This window comes from Meriones unguiculatus, chromosome 1 (assembly GCF_030254825.1).
Source record: "Meriones unguiculatus strain TT.TT164.6M chromosome 1, Bangor_MerUng_6.1, whole genome shotgun sequence".
NCBI lineage: Eukaryota > Metazoa > Chordata > Mammalia > Rodentia > Muridae > Meriones > Meriones unguiculatus.
In genome coordinates, this window is record NC_083349.1 from 22,373,695 (window position 1) to 22,396,925 (window position 23,231).

Genomic DNA, 23,231 nt, shown 5'->3' on the forward strand with positions numbered 1-23,231 from the left:
GGCCAGAGCTCAGCAGTGCCATCCACACGGCTCTTCCAAGATTCACTACCAAACTGGGTGGACCCTGGCAACCTAGGAAAAGTAAATAAAACAAAAAACAGGTCTCAGAAGCCTACAGGCGGCCTTGCCCCTCACTCTCCAAGTAGAGTCGCAGCCAGACGTAGCAGTCCCAGGCCCGCAGCAATGCTGGGACTCACTGGTTGTCCCAGCTGGGAACAAGTGTCACTGGACCAGGGCAGGCATTCCACAGTGTCCCGACAGCTGCCCCTGACCAACACCCAGCCCAGGGTATCAGTGATGCAGTCACCAGCCAGGAGCCTCCTGCAGGGACCTCCAGACGTGCTGCGTCTAGAGAGGTGGTGAGAGATGGGCCTCCCTTGCACAGTCTCTGATGCCTATACAGGATCTCTGTATTTTTCTCCCAAAAACCATGATGCCCCACAGCCAAAGAATGAAAGGCAGCCAGAGCCCTCTATGTCTGATATCCTGAGGGTCTCACTCTGACCCTGCCCTAGGCCTCTGAGCATTCTGCTTCCTCTCTGTGGTGCCCTCCCAGAGGCCAGCCTCTGGCCTGGTGGTCCCAGTGTGTTAGCTCAGCCTGCAACAGAACTGTCTTTCTCACACTCCCGGAGCTTGAAGTCAAAGTGAGACTTGGGTTTGTTCCTCTCCTGGCTTGTGGGTGCTGCCTCTCTCCCCGTGCTCACTGACCTGGCCTCTTCTCTGTGGGACTTGTGGAGCAGGGAGACAGAGAAACAAAGAGAGGCGGCAGGGAGACAGCTCTGGTGTCACATTCTGAACCCAAACACTCAGGGCCCCACCCACGGCCTCACCTCTAATGGCAGCACAAAGGCTCAGGCCTATGAGATCTGTACTCTCCCTGCTCTGGTCCCCTCTCCCTGGGTTCACTGAATCTTAGGTGATCTGCTGTGGGCTCTAAGCTTGTTGTCGGTCTCTTGAAATGATGCTGGGGCCACATGTGGGCTGCCGGGGCAGGTTAAGGCTCAGGGCCTCATCAGGGGTGTGGCAGGCCCGTCAACAGCCCCAGGTCTTCCTGGGACGCGCCAGGAACGCGCCCACCCCACGCCTCTTCTGTCTGCAGAGAACAGAAAGACTCCCACCTCTCGCTCTCCAACAAAGGACAGGAGCGTCCTCACAGCAGCAAGTAATGGTCTGATTTGTGCTGAAATTATCAGTAATTTGGGCCGTTGAGACTGAGCGGTGGCTGGTTTTGTGAACACGGCATGGAGACCACGTCCTGCCAGGCGCCGTGGCTGCTGTCACGTCTGCGTCTTTGCTTTTGTCTCTTCCTGTACATCGTGGCTGAGATGTGAGCCTCTTTCTCCACCCATAGCCCAGGCTCTTCTTTTTGACTCTGGGAATGCCAGGGCAGGGCCGGAGGTCATGATGGAGAGCGAGACCCTGACATTGACCTGGACGGGACCCCAGTGCCTGAGCAAAGGCTCTGCTCATTCATTTGCATTTTTATGTCTTTATTCAGCTCTCCGTGGATAATCTTAATAACTGAAAGTGCTCCCGGCAAGTGGATATTTATATTTAAATTATCATTGGCGTCACCTAATAAGATTTGAGCCTCACTCAAAACTATTAGAAACACATTTCAAGACCATTTGCCAGAATTATAAACTGGAGCTGAGAAAATTCCAGAGAATTAGCCCTCTGAGAGACAGCGAGATTGCCTCAGGACGTGACATAACCCACGGCTCCATTTCACACACACAAAGGTTTCAGGGCGAGATGGGGCCTCAGGACACTGGGGTCAGCCCTCACATGAGCACTGTGCGGCTACCTCCTGACCCTCATTCCAGATTCTCCTCATGCGTGTAAGTGGGCAGAGCAGGAAGCAGCCATTGGATGGCTCTAACCCCGAGGCCAGCAAATGTTTTCCGCCAATGACAATAGTGTTACAGGCCACATAGTCACAGTCACAACTCAGTCTCCCACAGCAGTGTGCACACCGCCACAGGAAACTCGGGCCTGAACAAACGAGCTTATGTGCCAATAAAACTTTATTGATGAAAGGCAGCCTAAGGGCTGGAGTTGGCTCCAACAGAGAGGCCCTGTCCCTCAGGGTCTCCCCTGCCTCTTCACTGCTAGAAAGCATTGCCTCGGCTTTCTCCCAGCCTCCCCTTGGGTCCTGCCTAGGTTTCTTCTTGTCCTACATCCTCTTGTCCTCTCTGCTTCGGTGGCTCCCTCCTCTCTATCCCTGTCTCCCCCACCCTTTCTCCTGTCCTCACCCTCACTCACCCACAGCCTCTTGCCCCTGACTTTTCCACTTCCGACCTCTAGTGTCCACATTTTATATATAAAGTCCTGATTCTTCCAACCTGGCCATAGCATGTTTCTAAGTGCCTCCTGGGTGGAGGTGAGACCGGACACGTGGTTTGGGTTCACCTTTACCTGACAGCCAGTGGGAGCCCCTCATTGTCTTGGCGGTGTGGTGAGGTCCAGCTGTGTGAGCCTACCACACAGAAAGCAGCCACGGCCCAGGGCTTGCTCAGGCCCAGCAGCTGGAGCTGTATGGGTGCCCAGCCCCCAGTCCCATGTCACATATCCCAGGCCAGGGTCTCCTGACCCACTCCTGGGGTCCAGCCTTCCCCTGGGGAGGTTTCCATGGCAACGCTCCCTGTTCCTGGGGTAGGGGGTCAGGGACGTGTCTTCTGATGGGTCCTAGAGGATTCAGCTGTCCAGCCTGCTAGAGCAGCCTTTTCAGGAGTCCTAGCAGATAGCGTCTGGGTCCAGGCCCTGTGTGGCTCTGTGTCCAGCTGTGCCTGGGTCCCTGCAGCCTAAGCCAGTCCTTTCACTTGGCTCTAGATCCTGCCAGCCTTTGTGCTAGGCCACTAAGAAGCTGGAGGAAGAGAGCAGGGGACCTGGGTGGGAGAGGAGGCCCCATGATGAGCCCACAAACTGGGCCGTCTAAGGGGGGCCTGGAGGTGTGTTCCCACCACGTGTGGACAGAGCATAGTTGGGCTGTTTTTCAGGGTTGCTTACTTCAGCAATACTGCCCCCACTGGCCACGCTGGGGACTGCAGCCCTCTGCTGGGTCTAGGTAGGGAGCCGGGTCTGGGTTTGTAGGTTCATCTCCTGTGGTTGCTGTGGCATCACCGTGGACAGTGTGATATGAGCAGCAGACAGTGGCTCTCTCAGAAGTTCCAACTGCTGACGACAGGTATGGCCTCCTCTGGGCTGGGCTGGGCACCTTGTCCTGCCTCTCCCAGCCTCTGTGGTGAGGTTTGGCTCACGGCTACTTTCTAATCCCTGCCTGACCACACGGTGTCTGTCCCTGTGTCCTCACCTCGGGACTTCCTGCTAGCTCCGATCTTAAACCATCGCCCACTCACCTTGCTGTATGGTAGGTCGGCACAGTGGATGCAGGCATTGGCACCACAGACGCAGGGGTTGACACTGTGGACGCAGAGGTGGGCACAGTGGACGCAGAGGTCGGCACTGTGGGCTCACAGCAGCTCTGCTGAATCTGGGCTGTGCTCCTCCAGCAGGGCCAAGGCAAGTCAGCTCCGTGCATAGCCAGGAGCCTGCTAAGTTCAGTTCCACGGTATGGTAGTACTTGATCCTGTCTGCGGGGGACATTGCTATTGATCCCCCCCAATGGTATAAGTTTAAGGTCTCTTCTAGGTGTGGTTTCCGGCTGGCTGTCCCCAAGCATGAAGAACCCCGTCTAGAACATGGCACCAATACCCTGGCTTGACACAAAATGAAAGCCGCTTTGCGGCGTGATACCTATAGACCCAACAGATTTGGGGTGAGATATGGAGCTGCAAGCAAGAGGGGTGGTGGGATGGGGGAGGGGCGGGGGATGAGGGTGGAGTGGGGGGATGGGGCGGGGTGGGGTGGGGGGCTGTCTCCCAAGATCGGCTGGTGAGAGGTTGTGTGTTCCTCAGTGCAGAAGCGGAAACTCACCCTTTCTTTCCTTCTGTTTTTGGTGGTGGTGGAGTGTGCATGCGTCTGTGTCACCGGATCCTGTGGGTGTGCACGAACATGCCCTCATCTTGGCACAGTGTGGTCACTGGCACAGCCAGGCCCTCCCCCTGGATTTGGAACAGTTTGTTTTTTTTTTTTTTTCAACAGCTTCCCTGAGACCCGTCTACCAGACAAGCATGCTGCAAGAACAAAGCCGGGTGTCTGGGGACTCCTTGTCCCCGGAAGGAATGATGACAGGGGACGCTAGCCTGATGGAATGTGTCTGGGCCTTAATGCCACTGCGAGGTGACTACAGCGAAGAGCCCATTTGTCCCCCGAATTCCCTTCCCTAGTCAGGCCCTGAGTGGCTTTGTACTTTGGTCCCTCGGGGCAGCGGGACCCAGACTGGTAGAGGTAGCATGCCACTGGGTATGGGCGGCGAGGGAGGGTGGTGTTCCCCAGACTGATGTCAAATTGCCCTTTGTCCCCGTGGGCCCTGGAATTGTTTTCAGCAGCCAAGACTCCTCAGAATTTCTTGGAGCAGAATTTGGGTAGGCCAGGCTTCAGACTGCACACCTCACAGGGCAGGAGGAGGTGGGGTCCCGTCACCAGGTGAGACTTCTGACCCTTTGGGAAGACTTCCGAGACAGCATGAGTAGCCCCAGGGCGGCCACACCACTGCAGATGATTCGGTCCATGCCCTCTGCTGTCCTGGGGTTCTGGAGAGCCCTGGGCCAGGAAGGCAGGAAAGGCAGGCAGGAGAGGATGGCGGGGTGACCCTGGCATTAGGCTGCAGTGCTTAGAAGTCATGTAAAAGTCCACGTGATAAAAATATATTTTTCATCCCAACTCAGGTATCCACAGTGGCGTGATAGGCTGTGGCTGTCTGTCTGAAGGGGTGTGACGGACAGAGAGAAAGCAACACTGTCACCTGTCACACTGGGGCCATATCTCAAACTCTCTTCTCACGACTGCCGGGCTCACAGGCTCACGTCACCACGCCTGGCTTCTAAGGTGCCGGGCACTGAACTGGGGCTTGGCCTGTGTGAGGCATGTTCTGTGTCAGCCTGTTTGCTTGCCTGCTTGTTTGTTTTCGACAGGGATTCTGTAGCATACTGGTCTTGAAGGCCCCCAATCCGCCTGCCTGCACCTCTCAAACACTGCGATCACAGGAGTGTGCCGGCGTGTTTGAACTCCGCTTCAGGACCATAGACAGAGCACCCCACACTCTCCCTCTCTCCCCTTGTGTGCTGAGCAATGCACCTCCACCCACCAAGCATGGTCACTGAGGTCCTCAGACCCCGGAAGGGGATCCAGCCGCCATCTGGATGGGTGTGAGCTTAAGGTGCACCCATCAGGCCTGCCCTGGCGTGTGGTACAAGAGGAGAGTTGCCAGCAAAAAAATGAATCTAGATGACAAGGTCTTCCAGGGTCCTAATAGGCTAGAGAGGGTTGGAGGTGTCACTGAACAGAACTGGACATTAAGAGATATGGATGTCCGTGACGAGAGCCAGGGTGTCACAGGGACCCCAGGCTGCAGCATGGGTGGCAGGGGGCTCAGGCGGAGCCTTTGGTTGGAGCTTGGAGGGAGGCAGGGCTGTCACTCGGGCTGGGCTGTCACTGGAGGCCCCCCCCTCCCCGGAGCAATCTGAAGAAAAGCGCAAATGCATCTGTGAGGTTCTCTTAATGGGCTTAATGCTGCTGGAGCTCTAAGGCCAGTCATTTTGCTTCCCACGCAGAGCTTTGAGGAAGAACAGAAAAAAAAAAGGATGAACAATGGTTCTCGTCCTCTTCAGCAGAGGAAATAAAACAGTAGAAAAATAACAGAAATTATTATTGTGCAACTTTGCTCACCTTTATTTTTCATCCGCCCGCTTCCACGAGCTCCAACAATGCGCCAGGGTCTTGGTTAATTTCCGGATGGAGGAACCTTTCTGTGGCTGCTCTAACAAGCTGCTGAGTAATTAGCGTAATGCCGTCCTATGCTCAAATTGCTCTGCTAATGAGCCTGACTGACAACAGCAGCATTAGCCGTTAGTCACGGCCTCTGAAGGCCCCCAGTCTAGTTTCCTGGGGGAGGGGTGTCACATCTGTTTGCTGCTGTGGTTGTGGTCCTCAGGACAGGGACCCCTGAGTCGTGCTTGAGGCTCAGTAGTCAGGGTCTCTTCATAGAGGGGACAACGGAGACCATGCCCTGTGTTCCCTAGTTTGCTTTCTGTGGCTGTGTTAAGGCTCTGGCCACAAGCTGCTTGGAGAGGAAAGGGTTTTAATTGACTGACATGTCCAGATCGAGGGGACCCCAAGGCAGAGACGTGAAGGCAGGGCCTGAAGCAGGCACAGCACTGTCTACTGACGTGCTCCCAGGCTTATTGTCATATAAGCCTTTTCTTTTTTGAGATACAGGATCTCAAGATGTAGCCCTGGCCTAGAACTCCCAAAAATCACTCTGCCTCCTCTGCTGGGGTTAAAGGTGTATGCTCCCACGCTCTCTGCTCTACTCAGCTACCTTTCTCATACAGCTGAGACCACCTGCCTAGGGGATGGTGCCACCCACGGTGGGCTGGGCCCTTCCACGTCAATCGGTAATCAGTCAGCCCACAGATAAGTGCACAGGCCAGTCTGATGGAGGCAGTTTCTTGGCTGAGGGTCTCTCTTCCCCAGTGTCTCTAGTGCATTGTGGGAAATGGGTATTGGCTCCAGTGCCATTAGCACAGGCCAGGATTGTTCTCTCTCAATCTAGACAAGCCCTGACCCCATCAGAGGAAAGATTCACCCAGGAAATATCATAACAGAGGAAGAGTGGGTCAAATCACCAGTTCACCAATTTACCAATGTGCTTTACCCCCCAATTCCAGGATGGAGCCTAGGGCCTTGGACATGTGGGTGTCCTACCCCTGAGCTAGCCTCCCTTCACACTTTATTTTTTTCCCCCTGAGACAGGGTCTCTCTGTAGCTCTGGCTGTTCTGGAATTCACTCTGTAGCTCAGGCTGGCTTTGAACTCACAGAGATCCACCCGCTTCTGCCTCCTGAGTGCTGGGATTAAATGCATGCGCCACCATGCCCAGCTTACTATACATTCTGAGCAGGAACAGGATATTTCATTAAACATCTATGTGTCTCACATTTATGAAAACTGGAAGCCTAGTGGGTAGAGCGCCTGCTCAGCATAAAAGCCCTGGCTTCCATCCCCAGCTCTGCATAAACTGGATGGGCACACCCAAGGGATGGAGGCAGGAGAATCAGAATTCAAGATCAGCCTCGGCTACACAGCGAGTCTGAGGCCAGCCTGGGCTATTCTGCCTGAATAGAATACATGAATTATATTTCGAAAACAATGAAGCAAATCTTTGAAAATACAGCTGTGAACATGTGCGTGGAGGAGGGGCTGTTTCTCCACAGCTCGCCTCATGTGTGAGGAGAGCACTCTGGGGACAGCGGCAGGGGCTGAGTGTGAAATAGAACCTGGGTCATCTCTGTCCTTTTCAAGCTGCAAGAGCTCCCAGAGGCAGGGGCTTGGGGTCAGCATATCATTTAGCCCAGGCTGATCTCAAACTTGCTATGTAGCCAAGGCTAGCCTTTTCTTCACAAGCACCGAGGTCACTGCCTCCTTCTGAGGAGAGGGTGGGGTGGGCGTTGGAGAGCTGTGCAATTCCTTGGGTAGCTGGCCCTACCTGTCCAGGACAGGGCGGACCTACACTTTCCAGCCACGATGCTGGCTGCTGTCTCCTTGTTCAGTCTCTTTGACCAGCCTGGACCCTGGCCTGGCCATTGTGGACTGCTGACCTCCCACCACTGCCCTTCAGTGGAGGAGCCAGGCCTGGCCAGGCTAGGCGGCAGTGAGTTCTTTGCCAGCCCCTTTACTGGGAAGGATGCTGAAGGAAGGTGTGCAGGGGCATGGGGAGGAGGAGAGGGAAGAGTGGGCAGAGGGTGGGCATGTGTGCGAAGGACCCATGCAAATCTGCAGTGACGCATGAGAAATTCAGCGATGGTAGCAGATGCCTGGATCTGTGCTCTCGGGTGTTTTGAGGCTGGTCGTAAACTCTGTGTGAGGCTGAAGATGACTGCTTCTCAGGCGTTAGGGTGCATCAGACCCAGAGCTTGGTGCGCGCTGTGCTCAGCAAGCACTCCACAAGCTGAGCCCCAGCCCCAGCCTGAAGGTGTGGCCCAGCTGGCCTCCGACTGCTCCCCTCACCTCGGCCTTCTCGGCATTCGCCTGCCCGAGTGTGCCTCCACCGCTGGCTGGTTTTGGTTTTTGAGGCAAGGTCTAGATACGGATCCAGACTGGCCTGGAATTCTGGCTTCTGCTGCCTCTGCTTCCCCAGTGCTGGACTTCAGGCTTGTGTCCCCAGATCAAGCAATGGGGATTCACGTCTTTCACATTGGCACTCTGTGGCTGCCCCAAGGAGTCTGAGAATGTTCTAGATGCAGTCAGCGAGCCTGGGACATGAGGGCCCGGGTTAGGACCTGGCCTCAGCGGCGCTGCAGATGTGACCAGAGGTCAGCATCCTTTTCGGGGCGGGGGGGGGGGATTATCTCTTAAACTAGTAAGCAAGACCCGCCCACCCCAGACACCACCATCCCCCTGCAACTTTGTTGAGGAGAGCCTCTGTCCAGCACCAAACACCCAGTTGTCACCCTTGCCCTGCGGAGACCCTGCCCCTCCTGCTGTCTCCTAGAGGTTCTGCTTGTTCAAGGCTGTTCTTCTCACAGAGTTAGAGTGACTTTCCCCTCCCCTGCAGCTGGCTCCTCCAGACAGTGTCTAATGGGCTGAGTTTATCTTGTCTGTTGAGGTGGTGGCCACGTGTGACTGTCCCACAAGGCAGACACTCAAATTACTCTCTTTAAAAGCTGCATAAAACTCAGTGGCATCAATGGTCCCTCGATGGTGGCATTTTATTTCACACTTGGTTCCACAAGGAGCAGAGCTGCCGTGCAACCAGCTCTCAAGTCCCAGGCCCTCATAGCTCGGTCCCTTGTAAAGTCAATCTGTCACTGGGGAACAATGGGCTCTCCTTGAGGATCCTTAGTCTCACAGATAAAAATATAAAACAAACTTAGAGGGGAACGTGGGGGCCTTTTAGGAGTGTTTGAGAGGGGAACAACTGCAAAGGCCAGCTGGGAAGCCCTGGAAATCAAAACTCTGCTTGGGGTGGGGGGGCAGGGTTCAGGAGGAGGAAGCGGTAGACTGGCTGAGCCCCCAGGACCTGTATGAAGCTGCCCTGAGGGAGGGGCACCTGGGGATGTGAGTGCATGTGTCAGTAAGGGGACAGCTACTCCCCCTAAGCAAATGTGAGTGACCATGTGTGGGGACAAGCTTCAAGTTGCCCCAGATAACATATTCCAATATGGCCACAGTTGTGATAGCACCAAAGAAAGTCATAGATGAACACACTTTTTAAACATCCAGGGGCATCAAACAGGGGGTCTATTGAAACAGGGTTGGGTCACTGCTGTGGCCTAAGCACTGATGCCATTCTTGGCCTTTGGCTTGGCAAAAGCTAGGGGATTCCAAAAGGGCTTACCTGCCTATCACAGGCATTGCCCAGAAGTGGGCAATGGATGGCTGTTGAGGAGGGTATGGTGGTTAGTTTTCATTGTCAACTTGCCACAGTCTAGAGTCACCTGGGATTAAAGTCTCAATGAAGGGTTGTCTAGATCAGATTGGCCGGTGGCTTTCCCATCACGGCAGACTGCAGCCTTAGCAGCAGGGTTTCCTGACAGACAGGGGACTGAGCATGCATTTCTCTCTCTGTTCTTGAAGGGGATGTGACTAGCTGGTTCAAGTTTCTGCCTCCTTGTCTTCCCCACATGATAGACTGTGTGACCTGGAACTGCAGAGCTGAAAAACACCCATCCCCTCTTTTTTTTTTTTTTTTTTTTTTTGCTTTTTGAGGCAGGGTTTCTCTGTGTAGCCTTGGCTGTCCTGGACTTGCTTTGTAGACCATGCCTGCCTCTGCCTCCCTGAGTGCTGGAATTACAGGTGTGTATTACCACCCTGGGCCCTACTTCTTAAAGTTGCTTTTTGTTAGGATATTTTATCACAGCAACAGGAAACACAGCTAGGACAGAAGCTAAAAACGGCTCAAGATAACCTGCCTCTCATTTGCAGGATTCTAACTTCCCGCAACCACAGAAGCTCTTTTCGAAGTTTAAATGCACTTTACTTTTACAAAACCTACATAACATTTCCGTCTTAAAAAACAAAGCCTCCACTCCAACTAAACCACAGTCATAATAAAAGAAGTCAAGGTTGCATCGGTTTCCTTTGTCTCAAGTTCTGCTGTATGGCTGACAAGCTGCAGCCAGTCACCTGGTGACAGACTCCAGGTCTGCTCCTTCAGAGAGTGGACATTCCAGCCTGGCTTGGGAGGCACTTGGGACGCAGAGACAAGCAATCTCTGAGTTCTAGGCCAGACTGGTCTACAGAGAGTGTTTCAGGACAGCCAGGGCTACACAGAGAAACCTTGTCTCAAAATGCCACACACACACACACACACACACACACACACACACACAACAAAGAAGAGAGATTCCATGAAGTGTGTTCCCAACTTGAGCAGGTGGTTTGCTGCCATACAAATATCCTCCCCGTTCAATCCACGAGGACAGAAAGCACAGAGGTTATCTTCTGCTTCCTAGTATCGATTTTATTTCCATTTATGCATCTGTGTGTGCCTGCCTGCCTGCCTGTGTACTGTAAGTGCTCAGGTTCCTGTAGAGGCCAGAGAGGACATCAGAATCCTGAAACCTGGAGCTAACAGGTAGCTGTGAACCTCCCAACTGGGTGCAGGGAACAGAAATCAGGCCTGTTGCAAGAGCACCATGTGCTCTTAACCCCTGAGCCATCTCTCCAGCCCCAGTCACAGAGGCCATGATCAGTGAATGAGTTCTGAAGCACCTTAAGCAGAAGTGTGGCTTTTTCTGTTTCCTGGAAAATCCAGTTCACTTCTTGACTTGACTGAAGTGGATCATGGTTTTGAAGTTTCTGGAGCAGATGGCTTCCTGAGGGAATCTAGGTGATGGATGTGTGTGTGTGTATGTGAGTACCAGTGCATGGAGGTACCAGAAGAGGGCGCTGGGTCCCCTGAAGCTTGAGTACTAGGCAATCATGAGCTGCCTGACTGGGTGCTAGGAAGTAAATTCAGGTCCTTTGCAAGAGTAGCACTTAGCTCTTAACTGCGGAGCCATGTTCCTAGCTCCTGGATCAACTCTTAAGACAACAGTACATTGTCTTGGTTAGTTGTTTGTTTTTTGTTATTTTTTTTTTGGGGGGGGCAACTTGACCCAAACTTGTGACAGCTATGAAAAGGGGACCTGTTGCTGTTGTGAGAGAAGATGTTGGAGATCTCCTGAAATGAGGATTGGACTAGCTCCAAGGAACCCGATGAACCTAACCAGCAGGAAGCAGCTAAGGGAACTGTGGCCCCTCTCCCCCTAACCCTTTCTCTCTCCTACCTGGTGTTGGGGAGTTGGCAGAGCAGGGAGAAAGAGATAAAAGAAATGTAAATAAAAGTTTTTTAAAAGTATGCCAACAAAGACCTCAACCAAGGAACTATCAAAATTGGCCTGTGATCCTGCCTGTGGGGCATTTTCCTAATTGTTGAGTGCTATAGGAGGGCCCAGCTCTACCCATGGTGGTAGAGAGCAAGCCATGGAGAACAAGCCAGTAAGAAGTGTTCATGCATGGCTTCTGCTTCAGCTCCTGCCTTGATTTCCTGCCCTGACTCACTTCAATGATAGACTGGGACTGGAAGTGTAAGATGAAACAAACCCTTTCTTTCTTCTGTAAGGTGTTTGGGTTGGTGTTTTAGCACAGAAGAGAGGGCATGTGTTGCTATAAACTAATTTAAATTATTGGGGGACAGTTTAGAATGTTGTTTCTGCCCAAAGTCAGAGGTTGGACTCAAATCTTATTATTTTGACCAACAATGTACAGAATAGACTAAGAGAAAAATAAACATAAGGGACAGAAAGATATCTTTGTTGGTGAAGGGCCTGCCTCAGCATAAAGACTGAATGTAATCCCAGCTTGGTGTGGTTACTATGTTGGTGACCCTTAGTGAGGGGAGGGGCCTGCAGAGACAGGGCCGCAGAGCTCCCCAAACAGCCAGTCTAGCTAGCCAGCAAGGACTGGGTTCAATGGAAGACTCTATCTCAATAAACAAGGTGGAGAATAATGAAGAAATCCAGTATCACTTCAGGCCTCCAAAGGCAGGTGTGGGCAGGTGTGCACACACACTACATACTGGAAAAAAAAAAAAAAAGGTAAAGGTAAAAAAGAGATAAATCTAGGAACAATTCCCAGTGGCTAAAAGCTGCTCATGCAAAGGACTTGAGTTTGATTCCCAGCACACACATTGGGTGATCCACAACTCCAGCTTTGGGGGACCCAGCACCTTCTTCTGGCTTCTGTAGGCATTGTGGTCATTTGCATAACCCTCCCCCATATGCACATAATTATTTTTTACAAAACTGAAATAAATTTGATCTTAAGAATATAAAGAAACAGGCTAACATTTAACTGGAACACCATCTAACCTAAGTACAAGCCAAGGAAAATATGGACAAAGCATGCGAGCTTGAACTGAATCACTGTCCCCCACTTGTGCCTGTTTTGTGAGAATCAAGAGACATGCCTGAAGTACCTTATGCATAGGCCTTCATGACTCCCTACAAGGAAAAGGGGGAACCCAAGCAAACCAAAAGGAAACCCAGCCCTAAGCAGCATCGCAGTAGAGACTATAACCTTGGCTCTATGCCTCTGGCACACCCTTAAAGGAAGTGCCTGGGCCCATGGGACAGCTGGGGTCCATGCTGCTTTTCAGTCAGGAAGCTCCAGAAAGACAAGGAAATGCTAGGAAGCATCTCCAAGGACCTCCTCCAATTTACCAGCAACTCTCAGTTCCTAACTTTGTGTTCTTCCGTGGAAAGGCCTATCTTCACTTGCTGTACCCTGGTGTGAGGGTGGATAGGGGTGCAGTATTTGAGGGCACGACAAGCTTGGAGATGAGCTAGCCTCAACACCCTGCCCAGTGTGCTGATTCAGCCAGGCCAGAAGCCCACTGCTGGGTTAGAACAGTAGGGGCCACAGACACAGGACGATAGGAAGCCTTGCCATGGGGAGAAAAGATGGGACAGAAAAATCCCTTACCTCATCAAAAGGTCACTCAAGTAGGGAAACCTGCATTATTTCCCCACAAGCTGGCTGAGGCTTTCAAAAGGCCCACCAACCCGGATCCTTTACTGCCTTCCACCATGTTGCAAGAAATAATACGAGGTTGCTTCTGGGCCAACATTTTCTAGACAGCTAGCCCCTGACACCTGTAAAAAGCTTCAGACCCCACAGACTCAGCCACTGGGCACCAAGGGTCACTAGGGGTAGCACAGCTCAGCGATAGAGCACATCTGTATAAGGTCCTGGACTCAATTCCCAGTACCCAGTTTCTCATTAAAGAAGTTTTGCCTGCATGTATGTACACTACATGCATGCCTGGCTTGTATAGGTCAGAAAATGGTGCCAACTCCCCTGGAACTAGAGTTAGGGAAGGCTGAGCTGGATGCTAGGAATTGAACCTGGGTCCTCTGTAAGAATAAGTGCCCTTAGCTGCTAATCCAACTCTTTATTCCCATTTGTGTAACTGTTATGTATTTCCATTTGTGTGTGTGCTGTCGCTGGTACCCAGATACTCTGCTGAATTTATCTATTCTAGTAGCTTTGTGTAGAATCTTCAGGTTTCTGCAAATAGGTAATTTCTTTTTTTTTTTTTTTTTGGGGGGGGGGAAGAGGGGTTCAAGATAAGGTTTCTCTGTATAGCTTTGGTCGTCCTGCAACTCGCTTTGTAGACCAGGCTGGCCTTTGAATTCAGAGATCTGCCTGTCTCTGCCTCCCAAGTGCTGGGATTAAAAGCACGTGCCACCACCACCTGGCTGCAAATAGCTGATTTAATAGGCTTCCTGCCCTGCTAGGACTCCCCGGCTGCTTTCTCCTAGATGTATTGAGTGCCTGAAGAGATGTTTTATTTTCTCTTTATTCTTTCACTTTCGCTTGTTATATTCTAAAGACTTAGTCAAAACCAAAAGCATGGGTATTAGAGATCGTTCTCCAGGCAATATAGAACAAGTGTATGTGGTGTGCATGTGTGTTTGCCTGTGTGGAGACGTGTGCAGATTCGTGGGCACAGGTGTACATAGGAGGTCTGAGGTTCAATCACTCTCACCTCATCCACTAGGCAGGGTCTCAAATCCAGAACTCACTGATCTGGGGACCCAGTCAGCATGCTCTGGGGAGCCCACCTCTGACTTCCAGGGCTGGAATTTCAGGCAAGCTGCCACACTTGTCTGACATTTAGGTAGCTTCTGACAGTCTGACTTCTTGTGTGACAAATGCTTTATTCACTGAGGTCTTCTGAGACTCCAATTCTTCCTTTGAAGCCTGATGCCTTTTGTTTATCTTGTCTAACTGCTCTGACTAGAACGTTCAGTGTGGTGTGTAACAGAAGCCCTTGCCATGTTTCTGATACTAGAGGACGAGCTTTGAGAGTTCACCATTGAGTATGAGTATCAGGCTACACTTGAACCTGATATCCTGCTGGCTTTGGTTCTTCCTTTTGTTCTACCACAGGTGTCCTCAGAGGTACTCCTAAGTGCTTCAGGCAGCTTTTGTAAGGTTGGCTTTTGACAGCCAAGAGAGCAGCAGACAGGAGAGTAGCAGTGTGTGGCGCCCCCTAGTGTTACAGCTCTCGGGCGTGTTAAAGCTTTCCCACAGGTCCAGGAAACTTGATTCTTTGATTATTGGCCATGGTTAGCATTGCAGCTTTGGCACAAACCTAGACATTGTAACTGCTCAGCCCTTGACAGCCGTTTGCTGGCTCTAAAGGCTTCACAACTCCTTCATATTCCTCCAGCAACTAGGACCTGCAGTTTTCCTTCTGTGGGCTTTACAGCTTCCTATCCTTCAGCCTGGACTCTCCAGCCTTTCTCTACTCTGCCTCTCCTCTTGTTCTTGCCCTGGTGTCTCTCTTAAGCCGTTTCACCACTTCTTCAGATGCAGAGCAGCTGGCCTTCTTGCTGCTTTTGAAGTCTGGCCTGTCAACCACTGGGGCTGCCACCGCACTGTTGTGCTGGCAGCCGAGCCCTCATCACTGACACAAGGCAGGGGAAGCCTGAGAGAAGCCTGTGTTGGGCAGGCATCTCCCAGCTCACCAAGGGAGCTAAACACAGCACAGAAGGGGCATCCGTACCAACCACAGCTTTGTCTGTTTCTTTAGCACTATACATGGCAGTCCTCTTGTTAAGCTCCCAGAGGAAGTGTAGACACTGCCTCAGGCAGAAGACTTCCGGGGCCATCTAGAGATCACCAATTCTTGCGGTGACATAACCCCCAATATCCTTTAGACACGTGAATTTCACATCCCTTTACTGCCAACCTTCCTGCTATGGCTTGAGCATGGTGTGTTCCCTCCCAAATACACCTTTGGGTTGAAGTCCCACTGAAGGTGGAGAGGCTTGATTTGACTCCTGAGGTCCAGAGATGAGGATCTGATAAAGTGATCAGGGTGCAGTCCGATTAGATGAACCCATAAAGTACATGCAAACGTTTCTGTCTCTCCACTGGATGCCTAGAGCTGCCAGGATGCTGCTGGCAATCACAACCTTGGAACCACAGCCAAGGTTAACCTCAGTAGAACTTACAGTCTTCAGCATTGCTCCTGGCAGCAGAAAATCAAACAATACCCCCTTCTCACACGTTTCTATTTGAAGTGCCATAAAATGGTCTGCCCATTGCATGGCTCTGCAGACAGGTAGACCTGTATGTGCCAGGTCTCCATTCACACTACACTTTGAGGTACAGGCACACTACAGCACAGTCATAGTTCATTCCTGTTTGTTGGGAGGATTCCAGCATGTGGCTGCACTGTCATTCACCTGTTTTGAGGCCACTAGACAGTTATCAGTAAGGTGACAATATATCTCTGCAAATATTGTGGGCACATTATCATTATGTGGACATCTAAATTGTGGAACCTAAGGCAGTTTACATAATTAAGAAACCACCCTCACAAGGGCTGGAAAGATGGCTCAGAGGTTAAAAGCACTGTCTGCTCTTCTAGAGGTTCTGAGTTCAATTCCCAGCAACCACATGGTGGCTCACAACCATCTATACTGGAATCTGATGCCCTCTTCTGTCATGCAAGTGATCTACAGATACAGCACACTCCCATGTTAAATAAAATCTACCTATGCTTTAAAAAAATAAAAACAAAAAAGGAAACCACCCTCACAAAAGCCAAAACCAAACACAAACGCTCAGCAACTTTCCAAATAGGCATATCATTTGCAGTAGCAATACAGGTTCCGATGCTTCATGCTCCCACCAGCACCACCTTGTTAGGCTTCAGTCAAGGGTTTTCTGTGTAGTTTTGGCTGTCTTGGAACTCACTGTGTCAACCAGGCTGGCCTCGAACTCAGAGAACTGCTGCCTCTACCTAAGCACTGGGATTAAAGGTGTGCACCATCATACCTGACTCATGTTTACCTGCATGTTCTGTGTTCTAGACAGTTAAAGCAAGTATAACGAACACTGGACAGGGAATGCTGGACCTCTCGTGTTGACGGACCATCCCTGTTTTTCTGGGTATGTAAGGCTCTGCTCACTGCCGAGTTTCCACTATACTCTTGGCACACTGGTTTTTCTATTCCTTGGGACATCTGGATCATTATTCACCCACCTCATTGTTTCCGATTTTGGCAGAAGCCCGGCTACTTCCATGGTCTGCGCTTCAGACTCCTTTTTCCTTGGAGAAGCTTCATGTCTAGGCCTGGCATCTCTCATAATTTTCATGTTATATAATAAGCTTCATCTCTCCACACAGATATTTTTATTGTACCAGCGTCTTAACTGCATATATGTGTACCATGTGTGTGCAGTGCCCAAAGTTCAGAAGAGGGTGCTGAAATCTCTGGATCGTTGTCCAGCCTGAGGAGGTGGGAATTGAACCTGGCTTCTCTTCAAGAGCAGCCACTGCTCCAGCCTTGTCCAGTTCTACTTGCAAATTCAAGTGGTGTCCCAAGCTTGGCACATGGGCTGTAGCAGACCCCAACACAGGACAATCCCATCTGACTGAACGAATACGGAAGAGCAGCAGGAGTGAATGCGCCAAAGGCCAACAGGAAGCACTGCTGCACTAGCGCAGCACTGGCCCACCTTTTCCTTCATCAGGTAGAATGTGAGCCTACTCTTCACCCCAACAGAGAAACAAGCAGAGGGACCAACCTGCTTACAATACTTCTCATTTATGCCTAAAGTCAGCTGTGATTCTCAGGGCTGCCTCCAGAGCCCAGGACCCTGCCTGTTGGGAGATGCCTACAGAATCTGGAGCATGAAGGTATGTACCTGACAAGAGGCAGAGCACAGCCAGCCCTTGTTGGGACAGCAATAAGAAGGGAACACTGTCAATGCAAAAAGATGTGGTGAGAAATGAGTCATGACACGCCACTGTTTCTGCTTCTGTTTTTAAGGCAGTATCTCCAGGCCAGAAAGAGGGCTCATCAGGTGATGGTGTTTGCTTATAAACTTGAGTCCAATTATCTTAGACCAGTGGTTCTCAACCTGTGGGTCCTAACAGGTTTAACCTTTGGGGTCGAATAACTCTTTCATAGGGGTCACATATACGATATCCTGCATATTAGATTACAATTACAATTAGCAGCAGCAAATTCACAGGTATGAAGTAGCAACAAAAATAACTTTATGGTTGGGGGTCACCACAGCATGAGGAACGGTATTAAAGGGTCACAGCATTAGGAAAGTTGAGACCCAGATGGTAGGAGAAAACCAATTCCCCCAAGCTGTCATGAGTTCAATGCATGCATGGTGGCACATGAGCCACCTCACACACAACATAAAAGCAGTCTAGGCAAGCCACCATGGCTTTGAATTAGCAATCCTTCTGCCTCAGCCTGGGATTACTGGTGCATATAATAATAATAATAATAATAATAATAATAATAATAATAATAAATAACGTTTTCTGACACAGGGTTTTTCTGGCTGTCCTGGAACTTGCTTTGTAGACCAGGTTAGCCTTTAATTCAGAGACCCACCTGCCTTTAACTCCCTAGTGCTGGGATTAAAGGCATGCATCTTTTCGCCGGGCCTCAGTTTAGTGTTTCAAAACAAAACAACAAAACCTAAAAATAGCACCACGTATCTTGAGTATGTGTGAGCTGACTGGCACACAAGTGCCATGATGTGCACATGGAGGTCAGAGGACAGTTCAGAAGTTAACTCTCCCTTTAGCCAGGTGCGGTGGCAGACACCCACTAATTCCAGAAGACTAAAGGCAGAGCCAGAAGGATCTCTTTTGAGTTCAAGGCCAGACTGGTCTTTATCAAGTTCCAAGACAGTCAGGACTATATAGACACAGTCTCAAAACCCAAAGTTGCCTTTCCTCTTGCACCATGTGGGTTCCGAACACTGACCCTGGACTGCTTGGCTGGGGTAAAGAAAGCAATGGAAATCTGTGAACTATCACTAATGTTACTTGCTGGCAATCACAGCAGGTAGGGCAAGGAGCGAGACACACGGAATAAAAGTAGACAAGCTGGAGGAGCAGGCAGGGTATCTCACAATAGTGGTGGTGGTTCCCTCTTAGCAAAAATGTACTGAGCACCTATGTGTCAGGCACTGGTGGCTGCAGGTGCATGTGGGTCACGGCAGTGGCTAAGAGTGTTTCTCCAGGAGGAGCTGACATGCCCAAGAGCCACGGACAGATGAAAGCTAAAGAGGACTCTTGGCACAGCCCCAGACTATGCAGCTACTAGACCCAAAAAAGGCTCAAGAGGAGCTCTCTAGAAACAAAGCATCAGGCTTTATTTTGTTATTACTTTTAATACAGGTATTGTACTGTAGACATCTGTTAGTCTTGCAATTCATTCGGCCAATACACAGAAATGAAAGGAGCAGGAACTCATTGCAAGCCCTGGCTGGCACCCTCTACCCCAACACACCTTGTCCCTTTTACCCTCGCAGCCTCTCCCCAAGACAAGCAAACCTACGTCCTTTCCTAAACACAACACCCAGGCGCTCCTTTCCCAGTGGACGGTGGGATGGAAAAGCCAGCCCAGTCCACAGCAAGGAGGCAGTGTGGGCTGACAAGGGGCCAAACCCCGGCTGTGGCCAGCAAGGCTTGTCACCAGGTGAGACAGGACTATGCCATCTGCCAGCAATGTGAGGTCCTGGGCCATGCAGGTCAACCATCCCTGAGACGAGCAGAAGGAGCCCTGTCCTCTGGTGGCACCAGGTTCCAGAGGAGAATGCAGTCTCTTCTGAAGGAGCTGTGACCAAAGGGTCCTGAGCGGACACACACAGGCCAGAGTCCCTCACCTCCAGCCCCAGGACCTCCTGCTGCCCACTGAGCCTGGTGAGCAGGCCTGCCTCGGCCACCTGAGGCGGTCCCTGCACTGTGTACAGTGAGAAGCAAGGAAGGAGTAAGGCATTGGACACGTGACTCTATCTCCATATGTGATGGCAGGTAGGCACACTGCTGGGGATGCTGGTTCTAAAAAACTTGTTGGCCATTTTTCAGAATATCCTTTTGGTTTTAAATACTGGTCAGGAAAAAAACAAATGATGTAAAAATACGTGAATATTTTTCTATTACAGAAATGAAAAACTGATCTGCATCTAAAAGTGCAAGAGGTGAGGTGACTGAGCCCTTTCCCCAGATGCCACGGCAGTGCACAGGCCAGTGCTTCAGCTGTTGAAGGAGGCTGGGATGTGTTTATGCTGACATAGAAAATTATAAATTACATTGAATTAGTATCCATAATCACTATATACACACAAACCAGTTCTAAAATCCACTGGTTTTACAAGTGAAAACCTCACAAGGTACAGTAAAACAAGAAACATGCTTGGATGCCAGGTTGTGACTCTTGTTAAAGCCAGCCCGCTAGATGGACGCCCTCTCCCCAGTCACCAGCACGAGCACGTCCAGACTCACCTCTGTGACTTGGAGCAGGTGCCGGCGCAGACTGCTCTGAAATGGCCATCAGTGATGTTTGCCGACAAGGGACATTTTGGTGAATGGGTTAAAAGGCGGATGAACTACCAAAACAGAACAAAACAAAAAACAACCCTCCCCCCGAAAAAAAAAAAAAAAGACTAAAAAACAAAACAAAACAAAACAAAACAAAAAACCCAACCACAGCCATGTACACTCCAATATTCTAGTGTTTCACCTGTAGAAAGGAACTCCGAGCAAACAAGACCTTAACAGAACATATGGCTTTACAAGAACAGCAATTTATCAACTAAGTTGTAGCAATAAATACTTAATCTCCATCAAGACTCACGCATTTGATCCGCCTGAAACAATACAGAAAACAGTTACCAATCAAGAGCGGGTTATAAAAAGAACACCAAGTATTTCTTATTCAAAATCACTTTGTAAGTCAGAACAACCAAAATAACACGCAGAGGGCTTTTCCATCGACAGCTCTGTGCCAACCTGGAAGAAAAATGAATTCAGAATTTTGTACAAGGTGGAAAATGTATGAAAACTGCCTAATACTTTGGTCACACTAATAATTGTCAAATAGTTATGTTTTGAATACAATAGATCTGTGTAGTCACTTTATAAAACTATTCTTACAACCATCTGAACTATGTATCGCTACTATTATTACATGGGTGGCAAGATCTGATGTCACAGGCTACCCATCATTTAGATCAATACAATATAAACATACGCAAAAATTATTGGTATTTGTCAATGTGCAATATTTTTACACTTCTGAATTTCTCTGTACAATGTCTTAGAATCTAGAATATAAAGGTTGCTGGTCCTGATCCCTTGCAGAGTGCAGCAGTGGCGGCTTGGCAGCTCTGGGGGAGCCCTCCAGAGCCCCTGGGTGGTGGTGGCCTGCAGTCCTCAGTCAGCAGCAGCAGATGTCACTCATCATACAGGGCCATTAACTGATGTATCGCTTGGCATGCTTGGCTGGTCAGTCCTACAGAGAAGGAGAAAGATACCTGAGGCACTCGAAGCTGAGCAGGGCAAAATCAGCTTTGCCCGCCCACCCACCACACAGGGCACAAGGCTGCCAACGGTGATGGAACAGCTGGTGTGTGGAAGCTCCTGACTCAGCTTCTCAGAACTGCACAAAGGTGCGCTCTGTTCACACACAGTTCAGCTTTCACACTGCTGGGCCAGCCGAGTGCTTCCGAAACTCTGCTCTGTCCTACGGGGGTGCAAACTTCTACCTGGAAAGCAGAGTTCTGCTACTAGGAAATGGAAAGGGAAAAACGTGTGTGAAGACTGTTGAGAAAAAAAGGGGCACAGCCAGATGATACGGGCTCCCACAGAACAGAAGCAGTATAGACATAAAGTGGCTGAAGACAGCGGAAATGGGTCTTCTACCAAAACCACAACCTGAGGCATTTGAACAGGTTTAGCCAGGCTGCAGCCACAGGCACACAGATGTTTTTTAACTGGACTGCCTTCCCTGATGGAGGTCTGTCAGCTATACAGGAACGACGAGATGGCCCCCATACTGTGCTTTAATTATGCACAATGGTGCCTCATCCATGAGGCACAGGGACTGAGGATTCTAAAGCCAGACAGAGCTGCGTGTGAATGCACCTGCAGTTCATAAGCTGTGTGCTGTTAAACGTTCCTTAACTTCTCAGCCCTGTTTTTGCCTCAGCAGAAAGAGGACAATAAGGCCCACCCCAGGGCTTTGTAAGTGTGATGTGTACACAACACTAGCACAACGGCTGTACAGACGTAACAGGTAGGGCAAGACTGGGGAAGCCAGATATGGTGGCAATGCAAATCCTTCTGGCTGAAGTAAAGAACGGTCCTGGCAAGCCCGGGACCCAGAGCAGTATGAAAGCGCTGGGGAAGCTTGCCATCCGCACTTTTCCCCATGTTACTGGTTGCTTCCAACAAGAGTGCTGGCAGCATGCCAAGCTCTGTTGGTACCAGCTCAATGTCGCTGCTCAGAGCTAAGCCCTGTAAGGCTACCTTCCCACAGACAACCCTACAGCCTCCCCCTGAGCAGGCTCTTTGGGCTGTGAGATACGTCCCCGTGACTCCTGTTCTAACCAGGGCTGGCTGAGGAAGGGCAGATGGTCAATGTAGACACAAGTGCCTGGTCTTCTACTGGCTTGCCCTAACTTTTTGCAGCTCATCCTACAGACTGAAGGACAGGGCATTTCATGCCGTATAAACAGCTAGAGAGGACCTAAGTGGGTATGTTTTGGCAAAAAAGTCTTCACTGTAGAGCCAAGAAGCAATCCACACCCTCTTGTATATCTTGTCAGATATATAAAAAAAACATTCCCAAATCCACGCTCCAGAGACTGTCTTGCCTGTTCAACAGCCTCAATTCGGGAAACCAACAGGCAGAAATCAGGGGCTGACGTAACCATGTAAAGACACTCTGCAAACCCCAGGAAAAGGGGGCCTTCCCAAATAGCTAGAAGCCTAGATGTTATCTTTTTTCCCCCAAGTCTTCCTAAGCAACCTGCTGGCACAGTATTTACAATTGCTTCTTTTTAAAAATCACAAATCCATACTTCATTTTGTCCAGAACTTCTATGAGAACACAAACAGGGCAGGTTACCATGAATAGGAGATTCCAGACCAGGAGTAGTGAGTGCCCTGTAGGTTCCTGTCCACTGGTTCTGCAGAGTGCAGCCCACTGGGGAGTCTGGCCAGGGGAAAGCACAACGCCTCTGCAATTGCTTTAAAGGTAACTTTATTCCTTCCAGAAGGAATACACATCTTAAATATATTTTTTATCAGAAAAGTGAGCTCTGAGAGGTGCTGAACAAAGTTTCTTGCTGTCCAGGGCATATCCTCATTCATCTTCTGACGTAGGCTCCTGTGAATCCGTGGCCACCTGGCTCTACCTGCGAGGCCGAGTGTATGGGCGTGGGCCCTCTGCAGCTGAGGCTTTGGCTTGGCCTATCCCTTCAGACCACTGGCTCAGTCTAAGCAAAAGGTGACTAGAAAGAAAACACCACATCCAAATCACACGGCTCTGGCAGTGGGGCTGTCTCACTAAGACATGCCCACCCACAGGTATCAACCCTCCAGGGATTGATCCTATGAGGACTCCCCTTCTCGGGCTAAAGTATTTAGCAGTACATGATGGCAAAGGGCCTCAGACACGTCCCCTGGTATCACAAGTGTGACTGGGAAATGAGGCAGTTAGGTCTGTTCCCTCACAGGACCACTAAAGACTCCACCCCTGGAGGGCTCAACACCATTCATAGCATACCCTT

The 23,231-nt window shown here is 50.4% G+C and overlaps 1 protein-coding gene and 1 long non-coding RNA gene across 21 annotated transcripts in view; one reads left to right on the plus strand and one right to left on the minus strand.

The window, feature by feature from the left end:
* The first annotated feature begins 3,101 nt into the window (after positions 1–3,101).
* Positions 3,102–5,665, plus strand: LOC132654106 (uncharacterized). The gene is made up of 4 exons (XR_009591792.1): positions 3,102–3,187; positions 3,652–3,778; positions 4,105–4,242; positions 4,791–5,665. It is a non-coding gene; the product is annotated as an uncharacterized LOC132654106 (long non-coding RNA).
* Positions 5,666–18,788: 13,123 nt separating this feature from the next.
* Positions 18,789–23,231, minus strand: part of Ppp6r3 (protein phosphatase 6 regulatory subunit 3) — a 116,079-nt gene continuing 111,636 nt past the window's right edge. For 11 of the 20 annotated variants that reach the window (XM_060383384.1, XM_060383385.1, XM_060383382.1 and 8 more), the window contains one exon: positions 22,685–22,952. In XM_060383384.1, the coding sequence (XP_060239367.1) occupies positions 22,853–22,952 (100 nt within the window). In that variant the 3' untranslated portion in view covers positions 22,685–22,852. Of the gene's footprint in view, positions 20,951–22,684; positions 22,953–23,231 lie in introns of those variants that run through there. The other 9 variants (XM_021634319.2, XM_021634293.2, XM_060383412.1 and 6 more) reach the window with 1 other exon arrangement.